The sequence below is a fragment of the Fonsecaea multimorphosa genome, assembly GCF_000836435.1.
Source record: "Fonsecaea multimorphosa CBS 102226 unplaced genomic scaffold supercont1.5, whole genome shotgun sequence".
NCBI classification, from domain to species: Eukaryota; Fungi; Ascomycota; class Eurotiomycetes; order Chaetothyriales; family Herpotrichiellaceae; genus Fonsecaea; species Fonsecaea multimorphosa.
The window spans coordinates 12,199-30,377 of record NW_015971639.1 but is presented as its reverse complement, the minus strand read 5'-3'; the positions used below and the strand labels follow the sequence as shown (position 1 = coordinate 30,377).

The window sequence follows — 18,179 nt, the reverse complement described above, 5'->3', positions numbered from 1 at the left end:
CGAGGCTCGACCGTCATCCCCAGCATGTGGGTCTACCAAGCGACCAAGGTCACTGGCGAGCTGGTGAAGCTGGTACATTTTCGCAGCACAGCTCCCGCGTTCACGGTGCACCTCTCCCCGGGGATCTTCATCACCAGTCACAATTGAAGCCTGCGAGCTGACCGAGCTCAATGGCAACCTCCTCTTCAGATGAGTCGGAGGAAAGCATCTTTCAGCTGCTGAAAAAGGCCGACACAAAAGAGTTGGAAACTCGAGAAAAGGCAATCAATGACCGGTTGCATCGCACATTTCAGCTAGGGCAACAGCGACTAGCAGAGCTCATTGACCAGAATTCAACTCTGCCCACCACCGTGTCGTCAGTGACAGTCCTTGGGACGAAAAACACAAGACATGGCTTCCTTGGAGCAGTGGTGAATCCTCTATTGAGCGCCAACCGCGACCGACCATATACTCAATCTGAGCTCATACACGAAGTCGCAAGGACCGCTGAAAAGCTGAGGAAATTCGGTACCGCGATATCTTGACCCCCCAGGGAAGCATTGACTCATTGTGATGTAGGTATCTATCACGACCCAGTTTCCGTCTACCTCGACAAACCCTCCAAGACTGACCCGACCACTACGCCAACCGATATTGCCATATACTACTCAGTGAAGGAGAAAAGCCGGATATTTGCAAAGACTGGAACAGACCTGGGTAACGCGGAAGGGTCAGCTTACGCCAATGTGCAATGGAGGAATCTTTTGGGCGGTGCTGAAACACTGGACATAAATGCGTCCATCGGCACGCGCACACGCTCATCCTACCAAGCGACTTTCGACACCCCTATGTTGAGCAATCCCGATCTGCGTTTTCAGATCGGCGGGCTACAGAGTGCGACGCAGAAAGTCTTTGCCAGCCATGAGGAAGTGCTGAAGGGAGGCTGGACTAAGTTGCGATGGCTGAGTTCGCCCGGCTCATTCCACGAAATAGGATACAATGGCTTCTGGCGACAAGTGACGGGTCTCGCACCAAATGCCTCACAAACCGTCAGGAGCGAAGCAGGGGACTCTTTTAAAAGCAGCATCTCTCACACGTGGACGGCCGATCGAAGAGACAACGCCATGCTACCAACCAGAGGTTATTATGCTAAAACGCTGGCCGAAGTGGCAGGATGGGGTCCTCTGCAGGGTGATGCGGCATTCTTGAAAAGTGAAGTTGAGACTCAGTCGGCAGTGTCGATACCGGTACCCGGTATAAAAGGAGACAGCGGCGTCAGCTTCACTACCGGGTTCCGTGCCGGCCTCCTCTACCCTTTAACTTTGGGATCGAAGCAAAATCCGGAAATGTCACGGATAAATGACCGATTTCAGCTGGGTGGTCCTACGGATGTTCGAGGCTTCAGGCTGTCGGGATTGGGCCCTCATGACGGACCAGATGCGGTGGGTGGTGACATCTATGCAGCTGGAAGCGCAAATCTTCTGTTCCCTCTTCCCAAAGTTGGAAAGGACAAGCCTCTACGGCTGCAAGCCTTCATCAACGGTGGGAGGTTATTGGCAATAAGAAATGCAGAAAAGGAGGGTGCACTGACAAGCCAGGAAGTCAAGCAAAGTGTTGCAGACGCTTTCTCAGAGCTGGGAAATGGGCTACCGACACTGTCGGCTGGTATCGGGCTGGTCTATGCCCATCCTGTGGCCCGCTTTGAGCTCAACTTTTCATTGCCCTTGGTCGTCCGGAAGCAGGAGGAGGCCAGAAAGGGTGTATCTTTCGGGATCGGCATCAATTTCCTGTAGTATGTAACAGCATTAGACAAAATTGTACATAGTAACAGCATGGCCAGTAACGACTCGCGGGGAAATGCTGCAGGACAAACGAGGCTGAGGACCCGAGGAGAGGCCAACTGGCAAAAGAGGCTCGGTCGGCACCAGCCAGTCAGAACGCCTCCGCAGCGGAGTTTGGGGTCTGAGAGGCACCTGCGAACACACTGGCCAACTTGTACCTCGTACTCCGTACCCAAACGAAGGCGTCGAAATAAATCTTGTCCCCTCTAGCATTCTACAGTCTACACCCCTCGCCTCGCAAGACGTTGCCGAATTGCCTGTCAGTTGCAACCCTCCCTCCAAAACGTTCTTATTCCCGCTCTGAGAGCAAGGGTCTCGAAAAATCCAGGTTGACCTGCACCACAACTTACGCGACGGCCTCAGCGGCCCAAATAAAACATGTCGTACTACAACCAACCCTACGGCCCTGGTGCAGGCGGAGGCGGCGCTGCATCAAACCTCCAATTCTATCCATCATCCTACTCGAACGTCTCCGGCCACACGACGCCTTCACAGGCTTCTTATGGAGGGTATGGTGGCACCAGTAATCCCGCCAGTGCATATCCAGGGTATGGTGCAGGCTCCTCCGGAGGCTTTGGGGGTGGACCTGGTATGCAGGGTGTTAGTGGTCGCATGGGAGACTCCGGCGGGCTGAGAACAGGCTGGCTCGCGGCGTTTGGGACAGAAGGATACGAAGGAGAACCGGGATTGATGGAGGAGCTTGGGGTAAACTTTGGTCATATCAAGACGAAGGTAAGGCGTCGTCGCACATATGCTGTCTCGGGAAACCATGAGCTGATTGTGGAATACGCAGACACTCACAGTCCTGAACCCATGGACGCGTCCTTCACCCCACATCATGGACGACAGTGATCTCTACGGGGGTCTGCTATTCTTGATTCTTTATGGGACGTTTCTCGCCCTCTCGGGAAAATTCTTCTACGGATATATCTACGGCATTGCGCTCTTTGGGTCTATGGCTCTACACTGGATGTTCGCGCTCATGACACCGCCCATCGACCCCAACGACTCGGATCAAATGGCGCAGGCCCAACGAGATCATGGTCAAGAGCCCGGCGGACGTGGCCACGGAGGTCATTTCTCTAGTACACTGACGTACTCACGAAGTGCAAGTGTTTTGGGGTACTGTTTCCTTCCGCTCGTCTTCACCTCCCTGTTTGGGGTGCTCCTGCCCATGGACACGGCCATGGGATACGTGATGACGGCGATGGCGGTAGGGTGGTGCACATTTAGCAGTTCTGGAATGTTTGTCAGTGTGGGAAGGATGAAGGGGATGAGAGGCCTGGTCGCATACCCCTTAGCATTGTTTTACTCGGGGTTTGGGATTATGGGCATCTTCTCGAGCCGGGGGAGTGGCATGTTGGAAGGGAAAGTGCTTTGAGGGTATCATACCGGTCTTGTGGAAACGAAATCAGGTATGGGATTAAAGAGCTGGATTATCCCCGATTGGTGTCCAGGCCTTTGTCAGCTGAGATCCTCGTCGAGCCCTAGAAATGCCCGCTCCTGTGGGCAGGGACTGGTGAGGCGACCCGTGATGAAAGCTGCAATATTCTTATCCGTCGATAACTGAGTGCGCTTTAGAGTGGCCTGACGACCGCTTCGAGAAGCCCAACCTTCGGCGCCCTGCGAGGGGGACATGGTACGCTACATCGTAGGGCGGCTGTCACTGTGAGTGGTTCGCGTGAGCCAATAGACTGCTCACCAACCGAAAAATGAGGGGCCTCGGGCCATCATATGAACAGGATATTCTATATAGATATCGTGCTATTGGGTTTTGAGGCCTCAGCAAGCAGAACAGAAGGCGATATAAAACTCAATGCGGAAAGTGGACAAATGACGGACATCACCGCGACAAAAATATTCTGTTTCTTCCAAAACTTTCCCTGGCTTGTTTCCTTCTTGTGGCTGAGGAGGCAGATCAAAGAACCCCAGCACTTGCTGCTTCCAGCTCAGGTGGATGCGTTAGCATTTGAAAATCATGGAGATCTACGGCATGCTGGGGGAGAGACTGGGGACGATAGGCGAGGTAAAGAAGGAGGAGGACAAGGCTGAAGGAGCCGAATTTCCCCAATGGAAAAAGGATCTCTTGCGGAAACCCTCCATCTCGATACGGAAAGGCATTGCGTGGGTAAGTCTCCGTTGATCTGGCGAGGAGAGGAGGACACGAACATCTTTTGGCTTGGGACTGTCGTCGCTCTCGGGGGACATCTGATGGGTTTGCGGCATCATTCTCTTCCAAACCGGCACCGGGCTTATTGAGGACATTGCCTGCTTTCTGACCTTGTAAAAAATTGGGACAGGGCTATACTCCTCCCTACGAAGATACTGATACGCTTGTCCTGACCTCCCCCAAATCGTCCTTCGTCGACATCAGGTTCCCCGTCAAGCGACAGTTGGGCGAGCCGATAACATCAGACCCTTCATTCTGGGCGTTCTCAGGAACGTCCCATATGACTTTTGCTCCCTTCACAGGTGATACGATTACGATGCCTTATTCAGCACACTGCGTATGGAAGCACGAGATAGACTCAAAGGGTCCTGGCATCACGGACGAAGGGGATTTGTTTTTGCTCCCTAACGCCGACTGCATAGAGGTGGGCAGCATGCAGAACCCACAGACAGGCAAGGTTGAGATGTACAAGGAATATTGGACTGGGCCACCCACCAATGTGGCTCCAACCAGCGCTGCACTGGATATTCGGACGCCTTGTGTTGTTGCGAAGGCACAAGCTCCGTCGTCGGATGGCCAGAATATGGAAGGCACTTCGAGCAGCGAGATTGGGATCGTCATTAGGATAGGCAACTATTGTCAAGGCATCATGCGTCAGCAAACAGGAGAACAAGGTTGGCCTGAAGCAAGACATGCGATCCTGGTTGAGAGATGGACTCGAAATCTCGTCGAAACCGAGCAAACATCTGCGGCCAATGCTGGCGGTTCGGAAGAACCCAATGATGCAGCAAGTTGGGTTCAGGACTGGCGCAGCAACACGCCCTGTGACGACGGAGTTTTCTTGCCATGTATGTGGACTTGCGACGGAAATAGGAAGCTCGGAGATGAAATCGTGGTTCAGGGCATCAGCTGGAGAATTGTGGAATTGGTGCTCAAGAAAGTTGCAGGCGAAGAGGCATGACGTCTGGACTCAGACGAGGGAGAGAGACATGGCAAGGGGTGCAGAAGCCCAGATACACTTCTTTGGCGTCAGGAAGCGTATCTCAATTGTTGTAACATCTACGGGTTACCTGAGGGGATACTCCGCCACCATACTAGGTAGACGGATATCAAACACTTGCACAGGAGCGGAAAGGTAGCCGGTACAAAAGTAGCCGGTACAAGAGTAGTGATATACCCGTGAAGGCGGGCACATGCCCTTTATTCTCTATCGGAACGTCCCACAATCGTGGAGACTGCGTCTGGACTCATCCTGAGCCACAGGTGGCCGCGTGGAAGAGGGACGATATCGCGGCAAATGATGGCGAATGATGGCTGGAAAGAATCTCCTCCCGTGCCTCGCACCTTGATACGCGAAAGATACTCGTTAGTATGCGGAAGATTTGCGTTCCGAACGAGCATTGATGCCAAGCCCGGGGCAAGTGTCCGCTTAGCGTGCCGAACATGAGCCGACGGATCAATCACAGCCATGCTGAGGGTTTCTGCCTAAATGGCCTCGATGGATCTCTTCACTTTCGACCATGTTTGCTGTCGTCTTCACCCTCCTCGCCCTCTTCCTGGTCCTTGTTCGTAATTGACTTTTGCCTCGTTCGGCCGATACTCCGCGACTCTCCCTGGCGAACTTGAAGACCTAGCGAGCTAGGTACCTAGGTATACCTGGACGATACTCCGAGGTACCCTGTTATGAGAGCTGGCGAGCTGGTACGCTCGCTCCGGGACCGATGCTGTCCCGCGAGGGGGTTGCCGTATGATCTTATCCTTCCAAGGCTATGTATGGAGACCATATCTCTCTCGACCAACATGCTCCCGACCGGTGCTCGGCTTTCCACCGCTGTATCTGCCGACGCCGCAACCAGCGAGCCAGTGCAGGTACCAGGTAGGGGCAGTGGCTGCTGGGCGTCACTGACTTCGCATGGTCCTTTCCCTCTGCTACTGACGCTCTCACGGGCCACGGCCTAAGTCTCGCATGTTCCTTCTTTGACTATCCCTGACTATCCGAAGTTCTGCCATTGGTTCTCCATCACCCGTTTTATTCGTGGCCGCTGTCAATGTCTAGACCCTCCACCTTCCTTTAAATGTCTTATGCTGCTGCATCTATACCAGTCTTGAATCTTGTCTGCCCTTTCGTATTGTCATCTTTCAGCTTTGTACTCTTCAATCATCTATCAGAGCTTAGGAAATCACCAAAATGGGGTCATTACCCACCCAGACGAGCTTCGATGTCGAAGACGTTCTTTCGCGGTTGAACACAGCAGAGAAAGTTGCCCTGTTGTCTGGCATTGACTTCTGGCACACCGCTCCCGTACATCGACTGGGAGTGCCATCTATACGGGTATCCGATGGCCCCAATGGTGTTCGGGGGACTCGCTTCTTCAACGGCGTCCCGGCTGCCTGTCTTCCTTGTGGTAAGTTTGTTCTACATTAGGAGGCGATATTCATGTCATTGACACGGTACAGGGACCGGACTTGCAGCCACGTGGGACACCAAGCTTGTCGGGAAGGGCGGAGCATTGCAGGGTGCTGAGGCCATCGCCAAGGGAGCATCCGTCATTCTCGGTCCGACCACAAACATGCAGAGATCACCATTGGGCGGTCGTGGATTTGAGAGTTTCAGCGAGGACCCATATCTTGCTGGAGCTATGAGTGCAGCCACCATCAACGGTATCCAATCGACTGGCGTTGCCGCAACAATCAAACACTATGTCTGCAACGACCAGGAGGATCAAAGACAAGCCGTCGACAGTATTCTGACAGAACGAGCCCTCCGAGAGATCTACCTAATGCCCTTCATGATCGCGCAGAGGGACTCGAAGCCAGATTGCTACATGACTGCTTACAACAAGGTTAATGGTACACATGCAAGCGAGAATCCGCGGCTGATCAAGGATATTCTTCGTCGTGAATGGGGCTTTGACGGGTTAACAATGAGCGACTGGTAAATTTCAGCTCCGTGGGAATTAAGGCCCCGAAGTTGCTGACCGCTACAGGTTCGGGACTTACTCAACCACCGAGGCAATCAAAGCAGGCCTCGACCTTGAGATGCCTGGCCCTACCTATATTCGGGGACACCTCATCAACCAAGCCCTCGGCTGTGGCAAGCTTGCGTTACCTGACATCGACGAAAGAGTTCGTGAAATCCTCAAGCTGGTCAAGAAGGTCGAACCTCTTGGTATCCCAGAAAACGCACCGGAGACCACGGTGGACTCTCCCGAAACTTCTGCTCTTCTTCGTTCGCTGTCATCCAATGGAATCGTCCTGATGAAAAATGACAATAATATTTTGCCATTCGAGAAACAGAAAACTACTGCCATCATTGGTCCCAACGCGGCTTATGCAGCTTATTGTGGTGGCGGATCAGCTTCACTGTTGCCATACTATGCTATCAGCCCCCTTGATGGTATCCGGAAACAGGTGCCACATGCGAAATATGCTCTGGGCGCACCAGGCTGGAAAGCGCTTCCACTCATGACACGATTGACCAAGACCAAGCAGAATGAAAATGGGTTGACGATGAGAGTGTTTTTGGAGCCCGCCTCCGTAACAAATCGCAAGGCCATCGATGAGGTCTCTGTGAACAAGTCGGATATTCTCTTGGTCGATTACAAACACCCCTTGATCAAATCATCTCTCTATTGGCTCGAATTGGATGGTACCTTCACTCCTGAGGAGACCACCGACTATGACTTCAGTCTGTGTTGCGCGGGAACGGGCAAAGTCTGGGTGAATGGAAAATGCGTCGTTGACAATGAGACCCACCAACGCCCGGGTAGCTCGTTCTTTGGCGCTGGCACCGCAGAGGAGGTCGGAAGGATGAGACTAGAAAAGGGAGAGACATACGACATCAAAGTCACCTTCGGCACGCTCCCGACCATGACGTTCAGTACTCCGGGTACAACTGGCTTCGGTGCAGGAGGACTGAGGGTGGGACTCGAGCGCAAAGCCGAAATTAAAACCGAAATTGAAAAAGCAGTTCAGCTCGCGAAAGAGGTCGACCAAGTTATCCTGTGCGCAGGGCTGAATAGTGAGTGGGAATCGGAAGGGTATGACAGGGAACATATGGACCTACCACCGGGCAGTGACGATCTCATCAAGGCCGTTCTCGCCGCCAACCCCAACACCGCCATCGTGATCCAATCTGGAACACCCGTCACTATGCCCTGGCTGAAGGATGCTCCCGCTGTCCTTCAAGCCTGGTACGGCGGTAATGAGACAGGCAATGCTATTGCAGACGTCATCTTCGCCAACACCAATCCTAGCGGCAAGTTGCCCCTGAGCTTCCCAGTCAAGAACGAAGACAACCCAGCTTTCCTGAACTACAAATCGGAACGCAACCGAGCCATCTATGGTGAAGATGTCTATGTCGGATACCGGTTCTATGAAAAGACCAAGAAGGAAGTCGCCTTCCCTTTCGGCCACGGTCTCAGCTACACGACTTTTGAGATCAAAGATGTGTCCGTCAGCGACGAAGATGTCGAGATCGTGGTCTCTGCTACGGTTTCAAACACCGGCAAGCTGGACGGCGCGCAGGTCGTCCAAGTCTACGTCGCACAACAAAACCCAAGCATCAATAGACCGCCCAAGGAATTGAAAGGTTTCACCAAGGTCTTTGTGAAGGCTGGGGAGAGCGAGAAGGCCGAGATCGTCATCTCCAAGAAGTACGCCACGAGCTTCTGGGACGAAGCGAGGGATTCGTGGGTGATGGAGAAGGATGTCTTTGATGTCCTGGTGGGCGATTCGAGTGCCAATACGCCGCTCAAGAAGCAGATTCGTGTGAACCAGACAGTTTGGTGGAGGGGATTGTAAGAGATGAGAGACGGTTTTCTTGTTGATCCTTTTCCGGGACGTGCTGTGCCTAGGTGCATGATGCCCTATGCGCCGTCCTCTTGTTGTTTTGTTGGGTTTTGACTTTCAAACACGAGACACTCCTCGAATTCTGCTGGGTACCGGTACCGATACCGAGGACATGCTCAGGCTTTGAGGGAGGTTGGATCATGTTGATCGAGCAAATCTGTGGTGGGAAAACTGTGCTTTTGTATGTTGTACACCAATATCACCTAGTATTTATGACTCATGAACACGTAGAAAGAAGACTAGGACATCCCAGGAAATAAGGGAAAAACCGCACATTCCTACGAGCTTGACTTTGTTGATGGATGAGTTGTTGCCCTTTCGAACATGCCAAGACTGCGACACACGCCTAATTAATACTACCTAGTATCTCCATCGTTTTTTCCAATAACCGGGTGAAAGTTCCCAGGTGTTCCCAATTCTCGACCGTTGGCCACCCGCGATAATATTTCAAGTGCATGTCCCAAGAAAAGAATGAGGTGAATGGATTTCTGATCGTCTCTTTCCTCACTTAGAGAGAAAGAAAGAGAAAAACGAAAAGAAAGAGACCCCTTTTTATCACTATTATCCCGCGATATGTCCAGCTCCCACACGAAAGTGAGGGCCCCGTGATGAGCTCGTTCTAGCCCAAGTGAGTATCTCGTGTGCGCGCGCAGCCACCGGACAGATCTAAAAGCTCCTTATGGCGGTTGCGGACTCACTCGCGGCGGTGGAGGTGGCGTCGATGCCGGCTCCGATGGTGTATGCGTTTGGCTCGAACGGCTCGGGACAGCTGGGGATCGGGCACGTCGAGGACGTCGCGCGGCCGGAGAGGTGCGTCTTCCGGACATGGATGCGCGCCCCAGGTGGTGGTGGTGTCGACCAGGGGACGGATCGTGGCGGGAAGGTAGCGCAGGTGCTGAATGTCAGGAAGATCGTCGCCGGGGGGAATCATACCCTCGTCCTCACGACTGGAGGGCGCTTGTTCATCGCTGGGAAGACACGCATGCGCATACCTTACGAGTCGTACCTCGACGTCGGTAGGAGCATCGACTCGGAGTCGGAGTCGGAGCGGGAAAAATGTACGGTGGTGTTTCAAGAGATTACCCATCACGTTGTGTCATCCACGGTGGCCAGCTCAGAGAGGGACGTAGTCGTGACCGACGTGGCCGCGACGTGGGAAGCTTCCTTTGCTGTCGTGGATTCTAAAATTATCGTCGGCTGGGGAAGCGGTACGAAAGGCGAGCTGGGTCTAGGTCCCGGTATCATTTCTACGGAGGGAAAAGTGAAGAAGATATTCGAGGTTGATTCTGATAGCAGTCATGGCGAAGCTGTCAAGGTCGAGATCGTTGACATTGTGGGCTCGATGGCGCATGTTGTTGTCCTCGCGTCGGACGGACGCGTCTACGGATGGGGAAGTTGTCGAAAGGGTCAGCTTGGACAACAGCTGAAGACGGAGAAAATCCTGTGGTCGCCCAGAAACATTGCAGGTGGCCTAGGGGTCGACGACGGAGAGGATCTACTACTATTGCCTTGGACGCCGCAGAAAGTGGTGGCCGGCAGGGAGTATACCGTTTTCGTCAAGATAGGGCGGCAGCCGGTGATCTGGGGAGACACTAGGTTTTTCGATATCCAAGACTCTGAAGAGTTGATGGTGGTGGAAGAAGGCGACGTGGTCACTTCCGGGTGGAGCTCGATACACGTCCTTTCGCAGCGACGGTCTGAACAGTCCCTGTTGCAGGGTGTGGGCAGAAATAGCCACGGCCAGCTTCCTCCAGCCAGCCTCCCGCCTTTACGAACTGTGGCGGCGGGAAGCGAGCACTGCGTCGCCCTGAGTCGTGACAACCAAGGCATCGCTTGGGGTTGGGGCGAACATGGCAATTGTGGTGACACGCTGGATCAAAGAGGAAATGTGGTCGATCGGTACAACGTGGTTCCTTTGCCGACACTTGATGATGACGAAATTGTGCCGAAGGACGTGGCCGCCGGTTGTGCCACGAGTTTCATCATCTACGGGAAGAAAGACGGGTGAGAGTCTCAAGAGACGCTTTGTCTGGGTCAGTCAAAAATCCCCTTCACCTGCGAAAGTCGCTGCGTTGGCGCAATCTCCACCGGAAACCGTGATTTCGCCAGACTCGCCGTCCTCCGGTCGTGCTGCTCTTGCGCCGATATCGAGGCGAACGAATGGAATTCGGAATCGCGGATCCGGCGTGTCGAGTTCGATGCCGACGCAGCATTATCCGCGGATTCATCCCACGTCACAATATCGGGCTCTGCTTCAAAGTTGGGTTCGTCCCATTGGTGGTCGTCGTCATCCGCGGGAAAGAAGAGGCTATGTGGATCAATATTTATGGACGGCGTTGGGGCTGCAGCAGCAGCAAGCGAAGGAGCGGAGTCTTCTGCATCTGCTCTGGCAGATGTTGACTGGGTGGGCTGATCTCGATTGTGCAAGGAACTGCGTGCTGGAGGCGGCATGCCGGTATCTGCACTTTGTGGAGGTCGAGGATTCCGGAGTGAGGTTTGTGATGTTGGTGTTGGTGCCTCAGGAGGTCGCGATGCAGGGCGCATGGAGAGATCCCGAGCTGGCGTTGTTCTAGTCGACGTACTAACTGGAACATTTGCTGAGCCTCTCGTCATGAGGGTGAATTCTGCTTGGAGTCCATTTTCTCCATAACTGATCTGCAGGGGTCGATTGCCTCGCGAATATCTTGCCGTCACTTGAGAATGCATGGTCTCGGCGTGTGCTACGATCGCCCGGAAGTCTTTGACCACGGTACCGATATGTAACCCTTCTTGGACATTGAAGTCGCTGAAATCTTTGCGCTCGAGGGCCACGGAGGTGTGCATGGGTTGCTTGAGGATTTCTGTGTGCGAATATTAGTGACCAGCGACGGGTGAGCCAAATGAAACTCGTACCTCTTCCAGCCTGGATCTTCTCCGTGTAACTGGTGAAAGTCACTTTGCCGTTCTGGAAAAACCAATCCAGCTGATCGGTTTTGGGGCCGAAGTATTCCACGATGTCGCGCAGTGTCCGCGACGACACAGACCAGTAGTTGGTCGAACCGATCTTGTCAAAAGCCGCATGGAGGATTTCCCCGGCCTCGTAGAACAGGCGATATGTCTTGACAACGCCGTGTCGACAGTTTAACCGGAACACCAGTCGACATTCTGCCTGGTCCAGATTGTCCTGGAGCTCGCAGTCGCAAGTCTCAAGGGCTGTGTCCTTGTCTCGTTGGTCTCCCAGGCGGCGCTTGAAGATGGACAGCAGAGCCTGGAGTTGCTATAAGTTGTCGTCTCTCCGAAATAAGAAGCGTTGGCTTACCCGAATCTGAAGCTTGCAAGACCATTGCTTTGGCAAAGCCGGAGCCGAGGTAGTGCGCGGGCCCGGGGAAAAGTGGTATTTGTTGAAGAAGGAGGAACTGAGGGTAAATGCAGCATGAGCAGTCTTGGAAATATTTAGACTCGAAAGTCGAAGCTTCAAGGGGTCGTTAGTAACTGGGCTACGACTTGTTGTCTAACTTACAAACTGTGGTGTCGCCTCGAGGGAAACATCCTCATCGAACTTTGCCAGGCAGGTAAGAAGATCATGAAAGTATGCGGCCCCGGAAGGAGCCACGGTGAACAAGAGAGTCGGCATATGTGTGTAAACGTAGTTGATGGGGTTGGAAAGAGTGAGAAGTGGTGAAGCAGCGAGGCAGGTATCTAGTATTTGTTAGACGCGGGTCGACGCGTAAAGGGGCAGAGGGTGTCAAGGATGTGATGTCATTTCAAAACTTGACTCTTGTGGCACATTCAAACGAGTCTCCAATGTAGCTTTTCCAGATATCGATTGTTTTTGCCATCGCGTCGCTCTCTATCAAGGGTTTGATCCCAACCAGCAACTAGCTCAGTGTCTTCTCTTCTATTCCACTCATCTCCATCACCTTAATCAAAATACTCTCCTCCTGGATATCGCTATCGCTGGCCGTACCTTGTGGGCTTGGGAGACCGGCACCATGTCTGTATATCAGGGCGCTGTCCTTCCGGACGAAATCCTTTCCCTGATTTGTGAGGAGCTGGGGATCGAGAGAGAATTTGGCTCCCTCTACACCTGCGCCCTTAGTTCAAAGTCCTTCGCTGACCCCGCGCTGCGGACAATGTATCAACTACACCAACATTCTCCAGCGTTCGAGCAGAGAGATGACCTTGAAATCCGGCAACGGCCAACTGACTTCGCCACCAAATCCGCTGAACAGGCACAGTTCTACCGGAAATGGACAGTATTATGGCGCTCGATCACTCTCTCGAGCCTTGACGATCACATTACTTACAAGCCCTACTGTCGCTACATCAAAACCCTGGATTTCCGGAACTTGTCGCTGATGTTGGAAGACCTGAAATTCACAGGCCCTGTCCGAAAACAGTTCTTTGCTGGGAAACTCTCTCCCTTTCATTTCCCCAAGACCGAATACAAGAGGCAGGTGGTAGACGTCGGTGCTACCATCAATGCAATCGGAGATGCAGTCACTGCCAAGACGACCCTGCTGGAGGAGATTGACGGCCCTATCAGTCCCGGATTCCTGACAAGGTGGATATCTCGCTCTCCAAAGCTGGAGACTATGGTGCTTTGGAAAGGTGACGCTCTGGTCAACGGTGCTGGAGCCGCAATTGCGGAGCATTGCGACAACTTCCACAGCTTGACTTTACACGAATGGGAGTCTCCGGACGCGGACGAGGCATTTGCCACTTTTCTGAACGAGCTCAAACCGGATACGCTGAGTTACTTTGAAATAATCAGCAATAATGACCTTGGAAAGAGGTCCTTCCAAGCCCTGGGCCGGCACAAAACGCTGCGACAATTGGACCTGGGAAGTCTGAATCAAGATGCTGTGCGAAACCTAAATGCGCTCAAAGACTGCACCGAGATTCAGACACTGAAGCTTGATGACAGGTACGGAAATGTCCAGCTGGAAGCTCGAGACAACGACGTATTCCTGGAAGTTGTCCATTGGCTAAGCTCGTGCCAAAACCTCTGCGATCTTAGCTTGAAGAGATTCTTTGATGGACCCGCCCTTCTCTCCCGAGTGTTGTGTTCTCCCAGCGTGAGGTTGACCCGGCTATCCCTTGAAGGATATACCGTACGCCACACCAACTCTCAGTTGTTCCACAGTGCGTTGGCTGAGCAGAGAACCCTCGAATCGGTATGGCTCAAGGGGAATGGTGAAGATACTATGCCCGATGACCTACAATTCATGGTTGAGGGATTGTGTAACTTGACCAATTTGAGAGAGCTGGTCTTGAAAGATGTCTCCGATGAATTCTCGGAAGAGCACATCATTTCTCTCGCTGTTAGCCTGCCACTTCTTGAAGACTTTTGGACAAGTGGTGGCGAAGTGTCGGCCGACATTCTCCAGCCTCTTGCGAACCTCAAATACTTGAAGAATCTCACGTTATACGCTCTGACTCGGTTTACCTTGGGCGCGATCATGGAGTTCTTGATGAGCCTTGATCCTGAGAAGCAGAAAGGGTTCAACCTATCGCTGATGGCCGTCGATCCCGATTATGATTTGACTGAGGAGACCCAGGAGATGATTCGCGAGTACATGCGAGCAAACCTCGATGGCAAATTTGATTTTGTCCTGTGGCGTGAGGCTGATCCAAGTGACAGCGAGGATGATTAAATGCACTTTGGCTAGAGTGTGGCAATGAGGGCTCTCGACCTCAGAGACTCGCTAGCCCCTCTGACGCCGGGGCTGGTCTCTCAGTGGACAACGTGTCTTTGCCCAGAGCGTCGTCCAATACCTGACAGAAGTGGAAGACGTCGGCGAAGGAGTTGTACAGAGGTGCAGGGGCGACTCGAATGACATCCGGTTTCCTCTCGTCCACAATGACACCTTCGTGTTCGAGATGATTTAGGACTCCATCAAGCAAGCCAGGAGCCAGTCGGATGCTGAGCTGTGCGCCTCTTTCCTCTGGGTTTCGGGAAGTGATGATATCGAACTTTTCTGGTCTTCTCAACGCCATGGCATCCAAGAGCTGCTCTAGGTAGTTAGTTAAGCGCACAGACTTCTCCCGCAGCTCCTTCATCGAGGTTTCGTTGTATATCTGCAACGACGCAACAACGGCCGCAAGATCGAGCGCGCTCGGATTGGACAGCTGGTAGCCCGCAGCACCAGGTCTAGGGACGAATTCTTCACCGATCGCATCAGCCGAGGACTTTGGACGAAAACGGTTCAAACTTACTATTCGTCATTTGGAATCTGCTGGACTTATTGTCTCCCCACCAGCCGCTCAAGCGCGGCCAGAACTTGTGGGTTGGACTTTCCATGTCAACCTTGCCGAATTTCTCATTGATAAAGATGCCGGCCATTGCTCCTGGCCCAGAGTTGAGATACTTGTAAGTGCACCAAGCGGCAAAATCGACGTTCCAGTCATGCAGCTTGAGATCAACATTGCCGACGGCATGGGCCAGGTCCCAGCCGATCATGATGCCGTGCGAGTGAGCATGGGCTGTGATTCGAGGGATGTCGAAAAATTGACCGGTATAGAATTGTATGCCCGGTAGGAGGATCAAGGCAAGCTCCGAGGCGTGCTTGTCGATCGTTTGGAGAATTTGCTCGGTGGATAGGAGAGGGAATTTGGGATCGAAGGGTTCCAACAAGACCATTGCTTCTGCCGGGTCCAGATCGTGATGGACAACTTGCGATTCAACTGCATACTGACACTGTTGTTAAACAGGACTACTCCTCAGCTTCCTGAACATGGGGTCCTACTCACATGGTCACTGGGGAAGGCTTTACCCTCGAGAAGGATCTTCCACCTCCCTTCGCCTTTCTTGCTGGGACGGTAAAAACTCGACATGAGGAGATGCAAGTTCGCCGTCAAGGAACCCATGACGGCCACTTCCGACTCAACTGCACCTACGACTGGGGCCATGAGTTTCGCGGCGTGATCATCGATGTGCAAGAATGGTTGGAGGGGAGAGTCTGCATGCTCGACGAAATGTCCCAACACTCCTTTGGTGCGCCATTGAGTGAGGAAGGAGTTGACCAGATTTGCGGTTCTGACAGGCTGAAGACCAAGAGAGTTGCCGCACAGGTATGTGCAAGGCTGAGAGGGCGCCTCTTCAGGAGACTTTGCGAGGGTTGGCCTCTTCAGATCTGCCAGAGTCGGGATGTGGAATTCTGCCCGAAAATGAGAGAGCGGGTCTGTGGCATCCAGGGAAAGGGCATAGTCTCGGGAGCATGGGTCGAGGGACATGGTGTTCAGAAAAATGCTACACTCTCGTGCAGCTTATTTTGTGCAAGAGTTGGTATAATAGGATCCGGTCAAGGACTATGTGATCTGGAGAAGCCCTCGGCTCTGGAAGTAGCATGCGACTCCTCTGTATGTAGTCATGCGTTCCGTTTTCTCGAAAAGAAATATAGACAGCTTGCGCCACTGGTGGAAATTGAAATTCCAGTCCGACGAAGTTCTGTATCTATTCGTTGTTAGGTCCTCGGTGGGGTCGATATTCAGAAGGATGCCTGCGATCTGTAGCAACAGTGAACTTATGACCCTCGTGTCAGATCTTGGGCTTTATCGGAGCAAGAGCCGCTTCCTCGTCGTTGGGTAATGTGACAGGTATGCCGTTGATGTGTATGAAGAGTCTTTGGTCCTCGACACTTTTTCTTTTTCTACCAAGAGTCATACACTGACTGCCCGCTACGCAGTTTGCACCAGCCAAAGTGGACCACGAGCGGAATTGTCAGCAACGTCCCCAACGGCCGACGTTCTTCCGGCCATCGTCGTCATTTGTTCTGGCTTCTCCTCAGTTTTTGCCCGCTGCAGTCCTATTAGAGTCAAAAGTTGATTGTGTCTCAGGGGAGATTAAAAGAGAAACCATGTCGCAAACCTCGATGATGAGACTCGCCTTCCGAGCCGCACGTCCTCTACGCAGGCCAACACAAGACCCGACGACCTACCTGCGCGCGTGTCGTCGGGGCATCTCCAACGCTTCGCTGAAGCACACGCAGATGACAAACGCCCGACATGCTCGTGGCCATCCTATACTATCGCCGCTCGAAAAGCAGAACTCGCCCCAAAGCCGCCTCCTCTCCTCCACACCCGCTCGCCATGCGACAGTCGTCGTGCAGAACCCTCGCGTCGACGAGGACGGACAAGAAATGACAATCACCATCTCCGACCGAGCTGCAAAGCGCCTGAAACAGATCACATCTGCCCCCGCGCAGAGAAACACCCTCACGTCCTCTTCTTCCCCCTCATCACCGTCATCGTCCCACCTCCGCGTCACCGTCACCTCCGGCGGCTGCCATGGATTCCAGTACCTCATGTCCCTGGAGGACTCTTCCAAGATCGACGCGGAAGAAGATACGATATTCACAAACGACGACAACGGCTCCGAAACGGGCAAAGCAGAGGTTGTCATGGACTCGGCATCCCTGGAACTGTTAAAGGGCAGCACCATCGATTTCACCCAGGAATTGATCGGGAGTCAGTTCAAGGTGGTGGGCAACCCGAGGGCGACGAGTAGTTGTGGATGTGGCACGAGCTTTGATATCGAGTGATACACAAACCTATGAAGAAGACTTGAAGAGAGAAGACGGGATTTGAAAAGGAAAAAATGTCTATAAGATAGGCAGGTATCTACCAGCTGGGTGGCGGCTTGCGAAGGTTGGCCCACGTTGCTTGTCAAGACCTCTGATCAGGTGCCGGTGGGATATAATTCCTGGGCTTCACAGAGACGTCGGATATGCATACACCTCGAGTCGCGCAGCAAAGCGGCCAGATGCCCTGTCGAGGAGAGGATTTCCACAGCTTGGGATCCATGTACGCCAGTTGAAGCGTTCAAGCATGCTGTAATATTTCCCAGCCATTTATGAACCCTTTTTCAACGAATATCAAGAGCATTCATGACAAGGTCAGCCACTTAAGTAGACGACCTAACTTGCTGCTACTACTGAAATAAGACGTCCCTCTGGCTCTACATTAGCTTGGGCATCCTGACTTCTTCCATTCGTTCATTGAACCGTAGCCATTGCGTGTGGACGACTCAGAGTTGATATTCTCCGAGAACTTTAGAAGTGAACGGTGATCCAAACAAGGTTCTGCTTCAGAAAAGAAATGTTTGTGGAATGGTCCTGGGCTTTGTAGCATTCAGACCGACGGAGTGACATTCATGTGATGGCCCGCGAACTTCCCAGACTACCTACAGAACGGAGAAATGTATTGAATAACGTCAGATGCTGTGGCAAAGAACATAGGTATTGACCGAGCTCGTTGAATGCCTGTCCAGCTCATCAGGTTCTTCCCGAACCCCCTCTGAATCTGTCCAGCTCGATGAAATCTGCCCAGCTCGATGAAATCTGCCCAGCTCGATGAAA

At 52.9% G+C, this 18,179-nt stretch overlaps 9 protein-coding genes across 9 annotated transcripts; 7 read left to right on the top strand and 2 right to left on the bottom strand.

Annotated features, from left to right (window-relative positions):
• Positions 1 to 170: 170 nt before the first annotated feature.
• Positions 171 to 1,772, top strand: Z520_03208 (uncharacterized protein; the record flags this gene model as incomplete). Its single annotated transcript, XM_016773721.1, has 2 exons — positions 171 to 507; positions 559 to 1,772. The coding sequence occupies 2 exons, from the start codon at positions 171 to 173 to the stop codon at positions 1,770 to 1,772; spliced, it is 1,551 nt and encodes a 516-aa protein (XP_016634667.1).
• A 426-nt stretch (positions 1,773 to 2,198) lies between these two features.
• On the top strand, positions 2,199 to 3,201 carry Z520_03207 (uncharacterized protein; the record flags this gene model as incomplete). The annotated part of the gene is made up of 2 exons (XM_016773720.1): positions 2,199 to 2,552; positions 2,614 to 3,201. 2 exons carry the CDS (start codon positions 2,199 to 2,201, stop codon positions 3,199 to 3,201), a joined length of 942 nt encoding a protein of 313 aa, XP_016634666.1.
• A 597-nt stretch (positions 3,202 to 3,798) lies between these two features.
• On the top strand, positions 3,799 to 4,951 carry Z520_03206 (uncharacterized protein; the record flags this gene model as incomplete). The annotated part of the gene is made up of 2 exons (XM_016773719.1): positions 3,799 to 3,948; positions 4,121 to 4,951. The coding sequence occupies 2 exons, from the start codon at positions 3,799 to 3,801 to the stop codon at positions 4,949 to 4,951; spliced, it is 981 nt and encodes a 326-aa protein (XP_016634665.1).
• Positions 4,952 to 6,178: 1,227 nt separating this feature from the next.
• Z520_03205 (uncharacterized protein) lies at positions 6,179 to 8,793 on the top strand (the record flags this gene model as incomplete). The annotated part of the gene is made up of 3 exons (XM_016773718.1): positions 6,179 to 6,395; positions 6,448 to 6,925; positions 6,978 to 8,793. 3 exons carry the CDS (start codon positions 6,179 to 6,181, stop codon positions 8,791 to 8,793), a joined length of 2,511 nt encoding a protein of 836 aa, XP_016634664.1.
• A 727-nt stretch (positions 8,794 to 9,520) lies between these two features.
• Positions 9,521 to 10,849, top strand: Z520_03204 (uncharacterized protein; the record flags this gene model as incomplete). The annotated part of the gene is made up of 1 exon (XM_016773717.1): positions 9,521 to 10,849. The coding sequence occupies one exon, from the start codon at positions 9,521 to 9,523 to the stop codon at positions 10,847 to 10,849; it is 1,329 nt and encodes a 442-aa protein (XP_016634663.1).
• Positions 10,850 to 10,875: 26 nt separating this feature from the next.
• Z520_03203 (uncharacterized protein) lies at positions 10,876 to 12,454 on the bottom strand (the record flags this gene model as incomplete). Its single annotated transcript, XM_016773716.1, has 4 exons — positions 10,876 to 11,681; positions 11,734 to 12,088; positions 12,140 to 12,292; positions 12,341 to 12,454. The coding sequence occupies 4 exons, from the start codon at positions 12,452 to 12,454 to the stop codon at positions 10,876 to 10,878; spliced, it is 1,428 nt and encodes a 475-aa protein (XP_016634662.1).
• A 358-nt stretch (positions 12,455 to 12,812) lies between these two features.
• Z520_03202 (uncharacterized protein) lies at positions 12,813 to 14,477 on the top strand (the record flags this gene model as incomplete). The annotated part of the gene is made up of 1 exon (XM_016773715.1): positions 12,813 to 14,477. One exon carries the CDS (start codon positions 12,813 to 12,815, stop codon positions 14,475 to 14,477), a length of 1,665 nt encoding a protein of 554 aa, XP_016634661.1.
• Positions 14,478 to 14,517: 40 nt separating this feature from the next.
• Positions 14,518 to 16,056, bottom strand: Z520_03201 (uncharacterized protein; the record flags this gene model as incomplete). The annotated part of the gene is made up of 3 exons (XM_016773714.1): positions 14,518 to 14,987; positions 15,040 to 15,514; positions 15,574 to 16,056. The coding sequence occupies 3 exons, from the start codon at positions 16,054 to 16,056 to the stop codon at positions 14,518 to 14,520; spliced, it is 1,428 nt and encodes a 475-aa protein (XP_016634660.1).
• Positions 16,057 to 16,679: 623 nt separating this feature from the next.
• On the top strand, positions 16,680 to 17,363 carry Z520_03200 (uncharacterized protein; the record flags this gene model as incomplete). The annotated part of the gene is made up of 1 exon (XM_016773713.1): positions 16,680 to 17,363. The coding sequence occupies one exon, from the start codon at positions 16,680 to 16,682 to the stop codon at positions 17,361 to 17,363; it is 684 nt and encodes a 227-aa protein (XP_016634659.1).
• Positions 17,364 to 18,179: the final 816 nt, after the last annotated feature.